Consider the following 10,667-nt stretch of genomic DNA (forward strand, 5'->3'; position numbering starts at 1 on the left):
TGTCGTACAAAGCGAAGGCATTCTCGAGCTTTCCCTGTTCAGCGTATCCTACAATAATAGGACTATAGGATCGTAATCGAGGACGTAAGCCTCCCGCCAGCATCTCCCTCAACAAATCCTCCGCTGCTTCAGGTTGCCGGCCTCCCAGCGCCAAGGCCCGCATTATACAGACGTAAGTAGCCTCCGTCAAAGAAAAGTGCTTCCGACGCATGTGAGTGAGGACTTGGTCAGCGTCCTCCAGCCGCTCAAATGTGGTCAATAACGCGATCAAGGCATTGAATCCCTCGGATCCAATATCAATATCACGTGCCTGTACGTCCGCAAACAATTGGAGAGCTGTAGGTATGTCGTCGTCCCGGCGGGCCAATCCCAAACGTCGGCGGTAATCCATTCTTTCGGCCGCCGCGGGGTCGGAGGCAAGAAGCCTTTTCATTCGCTTGGTCTGTCTGAGGCTTCCATCATTGTGGTCTTGTGGGGGCGCATTCGGCGAAGAACTTGACTCAGACAAGATAGATTGAGACGGAGGCACAGAAGCGCTTGGCTTGCTCCCTACATCTTCGTTTAAAGGCGCAGCCTCGTACACCCGTTTCAGGGCCATTGCTCGCCTTGGAGCGCTAATGATATATATAGGCCAGGCCTGAAGACGCGTGAGTTGGCGTAAAGTAAAGATGCTTCCGAACGAAGAAGAAGTAAACTTCTGGAGTGCTTTGGTGCTAATTGACGGTGCTTTTGTGGGCAAGCCAGGGGGGAAATGGCCAGGAGGTCCGAATAAAGGAGTGGCCCAGCCTACCCGCGCCCTCCCCGGCAGAGCCTGAAGCAGTCGACGAATGATTGATGTACAACACAGGAAATAACTCTCGCCTGTTACATTTAAGAAGGATATTTGAAAATTCAACCGCTCCTCATGCCCCCCAAAAAATCAATATGGCTGGAGGGAAACTCACCTACTTGTTAGGTTCAAGAGGGTGAGGAGGTTATCGGTAGGCCGAGAAATTAATAGCGTGTCCTATCCCAGTGCTCACAAAAATCAGGATATTTCGCTTTTTTCTTAGTCTCAAAGTATTTGGAAGGAATTCTGTTTAAGTTGACCGCTTTGGGTTTTGTGGCCTGCTTTCTTCTTCCTCCATTACTCCATCGCACGCCAGCAAACCGCAACCGCCTTGCAAAACGTACAATCCTCGTATTACAATTCCCCTAGAAAGGTCGCCATCCTTCCATTTACGATGCCTTGCATAGACCTATGTATTTTTCCTCGACCATCTTCACACTCAAGTGTACGGTATCCCATAATTTACCTTACGAAAACTTTCACTCACGCACAGCCTCCAGGAGTCGGGAGAAGTAGAAGTTTGTCGCTGTCATCTCCGTGCGCCGCACCGTGAACCCAGCCGCCTTCAATGCCTTGCGGACATCTTCCTCCGTGTGCAAGTACGCCCGAGTAGTCTTAGAAGGACCAGGGAAGAGCTCCCCAATTTTTTTCAAGATGTCGTAGTACCACGTCTTGGGTGCAAACGAGATGATCATCCTTTTCTTGGCCAAGGACCCTAGCTTGCTCACCATACCCTGCATTTTGTCTGTCGGGTAGTGGATCATGACGTCCACACAGGTAACGGTATCGTACTTCCCCTTCAAAGCCTCCAGGTCCGAGGTCGAAAAAGAGCACCGAGCACGTGCTGTCGCTTTTCCCAACACCGCCTCTGCGCGCTGTCGCCCTTCATTTGCCATGGATGAGCTAATGTCCGACGCCGCAACTTTGGCTCCTAACTCCGCCATGGGGATTGCCAGGGAACCCACACCGCAGCCAGCATCGCAAATGCTCTCGCCCTTCACGCCATCCGCCTGTAGCCATCCCAAAATTTTGTCAACTGTCTGCTGATGTCCCACACGAATGTCAGCTTGCACTTTATTGACGGTTCCATCTTCACTGTAAATACGGTTCCACCGTTGGAACCCTTCAGTATTGAAATACTCGCGCACTTCCGTCTTGTCATCCGTTCCCACGCTGGTTACCTTCGGCTTTGTGGCTGCCATTATGCTGAAATAAAGAGATGACAAAATGATAAGAGCGTAGAAGGACAATTTGAGCTGAGTGTGACAACCATTGGGTTCACGGTTTGGGGCGCGAAAAGATCAAGACGAAGTTAGGGAGTGCCTGTTCAAATTACACGATGTAAATGGAGAACGCACGCCCACACTTTATCCTCTCTGTTCGATGAGCAGTATACTTGATCTTCTGTGAGATCGATTCATATTCATGGGACACCCTAGTCCTCGACTGAGAGCGGATTGATCCGACAGCATTTTGCTGCGCTGGCGCGTCTACATCGATCGTTCCTCAATCCAAACCATTCATGCCCTACAAAAGACGCGGCTTTTCCATTTCTTGACTCACCGTGTTGTTGACCTTTGCGTTTGCCTTGCTGGTACGAATGGAACAAACGCGAATGCGCAGCTCAAGGTGGCCGCCGCAGCCACTGCCACTAACGTCGTCCTCATGATAGAGATTGAGGGTTTAAATACTCTGGCAGAAAATTAAAAGATCTAAGGTACAGGAAGTCATAAATGTAAGATGAGTACAATCAAGACATACCCCAGGATCGGGTTAACCTACAATATTTGCAAGCTTGGTGTGCGCTATAATGCCTTCCCAGACCGCACGCAAGATACACAGGGGCCGGCCTCGATCGAGCGGATCGGAACGGATCCGGGGAAAGGAGGTTTCTGTCCCGCTGTCATTTCCCGGTTGTTCTAGCTTGACGAAGAAATTAGAACATAGGAGAGGGGGAAAACAGCGTTTGCGTCTGAAAACTTGACGTAGGTAAGACTTGATGAGCCAGGAGGTGCGTAATTCTTTTTGGGGACAGTATTTTTAGCTGTCTTAATGCTTTTATGTGTCTTTCTTTGTCTGAATACCAAGAAAGAGTGCGGTCCTCACAGACTCCTTTTATTATATTTCGAAATCCTAGCTCACAATTTATGGACACAAATTGATGTTCTACTCAATTTAAATAATGCCCTCTTGTTCACTGGGGACTTCTTATCCATTATAGATTTCAGAGACTCCATCGAAATGGCATCCGCCGCGAAAAGCACAACATCGACCCCGGGCTCGGGTGTTTTTCTTGCCTGGGCCATTCATGTCTATGCCTGGTTTCTGGGAAGGTACAATAAACTCATTATGTACATATTTATTAATTGGTCGTGTGCTGTACGGCGCTTTCTCCTCGTTGATTTTTACCTGTTCCTTCCTTTCTTCCGATTGTGCCACCCTTCCCCTAGCGTCGTCCTAGTTCTCGCCAACGGCATCCATCTCTTCCTCCCTCCTTGGTGTGTCATCCCCATTGCGGGTTGGGCAATCGGTACGTAGACTACTTCACGTGGAAAATGTACGGCGCCTCCTGCACATTTTGTGGTGATTCCTTTTGTTTATCGTTGATTGTTGGGTGAATTTGAAATACTTCCATGTGAAGAAATGCGATTATGTTCCAATCATGTCTCATTCATAAGTCATCGACATGTATCTCTCCTGATGAAGAGTGTACTTGCCTCACTGCTTTCCAATAAATCATGTACACAGGCGTTGGAATTCACGGGGCAGTTACGTACTTCATAGTCGACAAACTTAACGGTAATTTCAAGCTTCTGGCTGACACTTACATCTTGAAATTTGTCCCCAAACCACTCATGGAGAACCTGGAGGCGAAAATGAAATGAACTTGGTTAGCAAGGAGGAGACCTGTCATTGTCGTGCAGGAGCCGATCTCGGGGAAGACAGTGGAATGTGGAAGAACATTTGGTGAACGAACATTTGCAAGGTATTTTGCATGACGGAGCGCGTAGGAAGGAGGGAAGTAAAGAGAGTGTTAGTGTGGGGCTCATCAGAGTGTGCGTTACCCGTCCACTTTGCCTCAACTCTCGGTATTGACGCGGATGTGTTTTTGAAGCATACCCCCTTTTTTGTTCCATTATTGTGTTTTTAACATCCGTTATGTGCTGGATGAGATAGACGGCCACTTAACGTCGGTGTTCATAGAAGAAAGAATAGGCACTCGCGAGGTCCTATGTTTGGCATTGGGAAAGAGTCTCCTTTCACCCACTTGGATGCGCACATCGAAAACTCATATTGTTTCTTAATTTCTTCTGCCCGGCTGCAAGAGAAAATTGAGCAAATATTGGGAGCTACAGGCATGTCACCTCATAGCCTTATTACGTCTTGTTTAATGGCTTGCAAGCCCAATAAATGATCTGGAATTCTAATACAGGTTTTCTGAGAGCAAACTTTTCAATCAACCTCCCCCTGCTCACGATAACAAGATCTGCGCATTAAGTGACTCCATTCCTTTCACGAAATATGTACACTCTCGTGACTCTCATTCTTGCGAATCTGCGCGCCGTTAATTTCCTACGCTGGTTCTTGTGTAAAGCCGCACATGGGCCACCTGACTCGCATGAGCCAGGGTCTGGTGCCCTTGCGCTTGAAGATTACAAGGATTATGGACACAGACCCGCGATATGGCGACGAACCCGCTTTGAAACAATAGTAACCTGCTTCGAAACGTTTATTGACCACCCGCTCCTATATAAATGTCAGTATTTGTGCGCCTGTCAGGATGCACGTCCTTCTTCCTCCCGGGCTCATCAGCGATGAGGGGCGACGAAGGGATGATGAGATGGGAAGGGGGGGCCGAGAAATGTGACGGCAGACCGATGGCGGAGAGGGGAGCGCCTCGTTGCATGTACAAGGGCCGCGCCTTGTGTTGTCTACCCGCACCAGGCTTCTTTGAGACACATGCCATTCTGTGTGATTTCGCACGTAGGATGGCCTGCGGATGGAATGCGGAGGGATGGGAGGAAGCTCCGGTAAGGATGGATGGTGGGCTGAGGGCTCGTCTTCCGCCCCTCTCATTTCGTCGTCGCCGCTTGCTTAGGCGTGTGAATTTTAATGACGATAGAGGCGAACAGCTTTCTGCTCAAATGAATAAGAGGATGATGCACTCGCCATGAAAACAGCATTGCCGTTGCCGGAAGGTGCTTTTATGCCTTAAAACCTCAGGAACTAGGTTTGCAATCACTTCGTCCTCCGTCCCATTTTCACCCACTCGTTGTGCCCGCATTCGTACCCGACAGGTCGTCCTACTTGGTTGCTTTCTCTTCATACAGATGGTAAGACATTTATGGATGGACCAAGGTTAAATAAGTAACGTTGAGCGTCGGATGCGTGTGTTGAAATGAAACACACGCAGTAGAGTATGAGGGTCGCGACCATCACACCACCCCTCGAAAGTCCGAACCATTGGGATTTTTTCCTCTTGGCTCTAACTGTCTTGTCTCCTGCCTCGTCATCAACAGCCTTCTCAAAAGACATTCCGCACTAAGCGGACGCTGGCCAAAAAGCAGAAGCAGAACCGCCCCATCCCTTACTGGACTCGGCTTCGCACAGGGAACACAATCCGGTACGTCGGCATGCACACTCTCTGTTTGATGAAGAGATGGGCGTACAGTTGGTCAATGAAATGTTGGGCTCTACTGATTGTAATCTGCGTGGGCGCGGGAAGATAGGGTCAAGTGTGGTCTAGAAAGACATGCCTACTCCCCGCGTGGGACCATCCTCCAAAGCGTTTCTGTCGCACACCCGCATATTCACGATCTCTTTGCAATTTCTCAAATGTTTCGCACCATGCAGATACAATGCCAAGAGGCGCCACTGGCGCCGTACGAAGTTGGGAATCTAAGCCAGGAGTGGAGTAGTAAATTAGCCTCTCTTTTAACTCCCCCCGTGCGACTCAGATTTCGAAGTTTTCTCGGTAAACTGCGTTGTCTCAAGCTGGGAATTGCTGAGTAGTTGAACGTGTTACACAAGGAAAGAGAGGGGCGTAACGAGCGACTACAGGAAGAGCAAGGGCATCAAGGGTTGCGGGCGAGGAAGCGATTGAGGTGTCAAGGGTGGCAGTGTAAGGGAAGTGGGTTAAATACGGGTTCGGTCATAAATTTGAGGGTCATATGGCCGATCTGGAGTCCGGTGAGATGTTGCCTGCCTGGCAACGTGTTTTCAGGCGACTGGAGGGAGAGAAGAATAAGTCCGAGAAGATTTGACCGGGAGAAGCTGGCAATTATTTACGTCTATGCTGCTTTGAACTTCGGCTCTGACGCATTCCCCTCGTGCCACTGCCTCCCGATGCCATTTGCTCACACTCGCCGACCAACAATTATCGTACAAAAAGAGGACACGGGCCTGTATGTTCCTGTGGTGGGTGCTTTCCCTCCTTGAAGACGAAACTCCGAGACTGTTCAGTCACCAAAATACACCTATTGCCTGCCGCCTCCCCGAAATTTCCCCCCCTCAAGACGGTCATCGCGACACTCCGCTTTTTCTTTCCCCGTGCGCTCCTGTGTCTCGGCCTCCCCCCGACGGCACCTCCCCTCCCAGCCCATCGAAATCTCCCTCCACCGCCGCCTCATAGTCTACGTTGTTCAGTCTCGCTGCGCCCAAAATTTGTTCCGGGAGCTCATCCTCCTCTCGTCCTTCTACCAGAAAAGCGATATCCAAAATCATCTTTGAAAACCTCTTTTGCAGGTACCTAAATCCTTTCCTCGCCACATATGCGAACCGATGCACGCAAATGTCCATCTCTATGTACAATAAGTCTTCCCCGTTCGAGGAGGAAATCCCCTGGTGGAGGCGACCGGACTTGGTGATGAGAACGGGCTTTCCGTTGTAGTTCGAAATGAATGACGGCAAGTGCAGCGCGTCCATATTAGCGCAACTGGCAATCACCTTGAGCCGACCCCTGACGTCGGGGTCATGCGGGGCCCGACGAAAGTATTCCTGTAGAAGCTGCAATGCCGGAGGCACACTGAAGGCTTCTCTGTGATCCTTCCCCTTCCTTTCCCGTACGGCCGCTGAGGGGCTGTCCGCATGCGCCTCCAGCATATCCACGGTGGACTCTTTTAAGGCGAACACAAAAATGGCACTCCGGCCAGGCCCGTTGTCCGAAGCATTGAACATGGCGGGCTCTCCGTCTGGCAGTTGTGTGTTGACTATGAACAATGGAGGCAAGCCCGGAAAACTGCGGGCTGGACGCACCTTCTCCAGATCCATCAAACGGCCAACATGATTCACACATCCCACGCTGGCCTTGATCAGGTCGAACGAAACAAGTTTGTAGAAGGCCTCCAAGGATGGCTCCTTCTTCTTTGCACGCTTATAGTGCCGGCTGCGCACGCGAAACGAAGATGCGGACGTATGTCCCCAGCTGTGGCGGGGAAGGGCTAATGCTGGGGGGTAGGAAGAAATCGTCGCACGATCCGAATGTCCGGGGATGTTGCATGTTTGAGAAGAGTTTCCGTCGTTGCTAACTGCTCCGGGTTGCACATGCGCTGAGTCTTCGTCTATGACAGTACAGGAAGCTATTCTCGCCGTCACATCGTCCAGAGGACTGAATGCTGTGCCCCGAATCGTCGATCCTGGAATAAGCATGACAGTTTCTTGGCTCTGCAAACCGTCCGGACCACGAATCTCATCCGTTGTCTTTGAACACTTCGGGAGACAAGTACAACTTTTCTCAGGACTTGCATTGATGGTCATCCCAATTGAACCAGATGTCGTGTCCTGGGAACTGGACATCACAACAGGTGCAGCTGGCCCAGGCAAAGTCAAGTCCGGCCCTATGTTGTACTTCTTTACCTCCGTCTGATCTTCCCGGCGGCCTCAAGGCAATCCCGAAACAACATTCACTCCAACCTACGGGGAAAGACAGCGAGAAACACGGTTGGTAACGACTCCGCTTGAGAATGTTGTCCTGTGTACCGTGACAGGGCCGGAAAAGGTTCACGATAGGGCACGAGGCAGGAACTGAGACGTCCGTTACCCGAGGTGGGGAGGTTACCCCTCCCCTGCCAGGTTCAAAGAATCTGTGACATTGACGACACTTTCCTGATCCTCCCGAAAGACTCATTTATTCGTCTTAATTGCCCTTAGCCAGCCAATAAGCTATCTCGTGCCCCCACCTGGCTCCTGATTTTTTGTCAGCTTGCGCTAAGCAAGAAAAAGGACTTGAACAAGCACTACGTACGGAATCAAATTTCAAGAGTCTTTGTTTCTTTATTCACAGTGATTCTTACAAATAAGGACAAATGTTCTCAAAGTCATGAAAAATATCCCTTTCGTCCACTTTTAACACCAGTACCACCTACGAAGCCCTCGGTCTCTCGCTTGCGGTCATAAAATTTGTCGTCCCTGTATCGCAAGTATTATAGCAAAGACAGAGAGCAAAATAAGATAAATTATATAGTCATACAAGTATATCCCTATTGAAAGACAGCACTTGCCGTGTCTTCTCGTCTTTCGCCTTCCCACTTTCCTGCTGCTTTTCGTCGAACCCGAGTTTACTTAAATCCTCCTGTTGCATCAAGTTCTGTGGTTGCGGACGACAAGCAAACATTAATATATTACTCGTGAGGATGGCATTTGTCTTCATTCATGCCACGGCCAAATGAACGTTTCAGTCCCCCGACTTGAATTCACACACCTTGTCCATCCTGCATTGTAGATATGCCTTTGACAGATCTTTGCACGCTGAATAATCGCGCTTGTGAATTTCGATGCACCCCAAAAACTCGTGAGCCACGGCACGACACTGCAGTGATTAGTGATTATCATGTGTGAGAATTAAATCATCCCACGGGAACGAGTGTCTCGATTGCGTGGAATTCTCCTTCCCAACTCCCATTTGTTTTAATATCCATTGGAACAACAGGATCTCAGTTAATCAATTATCGATCTCTTTCGACGTCAAAAATGCTCGTTCCATGATGCGCACATACATCCCCGCTTTCATGCTTTAATCCGGGCCACTCCCGCTCTTTACCTGGCCCGCCCGGTCTAAAGGAAAGCTTCCCTTTTCCGGCGGCTTTGCCTGTATGCTGGCACCTCCAAACGGGTTCATGTTGACCAGGGCCCACTTCTGTTGGGTGATCAAGCATCCGAAGAGATTCGTCAATTAAGGATCAGCGGTCAACCTTTCACAATGACCTCCCAACACCTAGAGCCGCCTGGGTCTGGTATCCTCAAAGAGAGAGATTCCTTTCAAGATCACATGCTCGACTCTGGGGATATCAGTATCTTAGGAAAGACTCTCTATAAGCGTAAATTCCATTGTACGTGGACCGCCAATTTTGTGTCTCTCGATGCTCAGCGCAGTGCATCCAGCGCAAATCTGGTGTCGCTGAGGAGCTCGGTGACGCATCGGAGATGATCGTCATCGGATGCGTCCTACACCGGACCTCATTGCAACAAATATCCTTCGAGAAATGCTCATTCTTCTCCACTACACAGCCGATGCGTGCATCCTTTACAAGAAGAAGTCTTGCTGTGGTCACGTGCTACGAGCGGTGCGCTAGCATGACGGGTAGTACCACCTGTGCCGCACGAGTACGTACATCGCTGGAGGAGATACCTACATCATTGTTCCGCTTCCAGGAAATCCGCCGCCCTGGACCCACAAAGCCACAACGGAGCCGTTATTCATCCGCAACGTCCACATGGGATCCTCAAATCTTGGCGACGGAAGGAAAACTATGGGAGGTGGACTTGACGAGCGGGGAGGGCGACGGCAGGCGAGGGGTCATACAATTAGCTGGGCCTGAGGCACCAAAACTAGTCCAAGGATTGATAACCAACGATATTATCCATTTGACGGGAAGTAAAGCGTCTTTAGCTGCTGGATTTTTGACAAACAAAGGTCGGCTCATCACCGAGAGTGTCATCACCATTGCAACCGATGCCAAAGAAGCCCCGCACGGTGGTCCGGACAAATTCTTCTTGGACGTGCCTATAGACGTCAAAAAGGGGCTTTTACAACATCTGCGCCTCTTTAAATTACGGTCTAAAGTCACGATCACAGATTTATCCTCGACAGCACGCGTGTGTGCACTAGTCGGTTTGCCGCATGCTCGGGTTTCTGATTTGGAGCGAGTTCGAGAGCATTGGAGTGCGCGTGGCGCGGAGGTGTTGGGCCTGGGACCCGATCCTCGCGTCATGTTGGGAGATCGATTCCCTTTAGGCATCCGAGGCATCATCCATTTCCCCGATCCCTCCTCGCCCCCGTCATCATTGCCCTCATCGGCCCGGCCCTTGCCCTGCACGCAGGAAGCGCGCGAGGCCTTGGAGGCTTTAAGGTTCCTGTACGGCGTGGGAGAAGGCCCCGACCTGGTGGAACGCCTTCCATCAGAATGCAATCTAGACCTGACCCACGCCATCAATTTTCACAAGGGCTGCTACCTCGGCCAAGAGCTGACTGCCCGGACGCAATTCAAAGGCGTGATTCGGAAGCGCCTATTGCCTGTGTTCCTCTTCCCAGACTCCCTCCCTCCTCCCTCGTCCAAGGTAGAGGCAGACATGCAGCGCCCAGTACAAAAATTGGGTGACCTCCTCCTGCCGTCGAACGCGAACCCTCTGGCTGCTCCTTTCCTGGCCGGGCCGCCCAGCCCGTCGCCCGCCCTCGTAAAGGGTGCCGAGATCATCGACAAGGCAAGTGGCAAAGCCGTCGGGTCCTTGGTCTCCTTGGCGACAGGCAGCAATCTGGGCCTGGCGCTGCTTAGACTCGAACCCACTGGTCTAGAAAGACATGCCTACTCCCCGCGTGGGACCATCCTCCAAAGCGTTTCTG

General features: G+C 50.7%; 1 protein-coding gene across 1 annotated transcript; it reads left to right on the top strand.

The window, feature by feature from the left end:
• Positions 1-9,330: 9,330 nt before the first annotated feature.
• On the top strand, positions 9,331-10,401 carry NGA_2010920 (folate-binding protein; the record flags this gene model as incomplete). The annotated part of the gene is made up of 1 exon (XM_005853430.1): positions 9,331-10,401. A coding segment is annotated over one exon (1,071 nt), but the record flags the coding sequence as incomplete, so codon positions are not given.
• Positions 10,402-10,667: the final 266 nt, after the last annotated feature.

The sequence above is a fragment of the Nannochloropsis gaditana genome, assembly GCF_000240725.1.
Source record: "Nannochloropsis gaditana CCMP526 unplaced genomic scaffold scaffold897, whole genome shotgun sequence".
Lineage (NCBI taxonomy): Eukaryota > Eustigmatophyceae > Eustigmatales > Monodopsidaceae > Microchloropsis > Microchloropsis gaditana.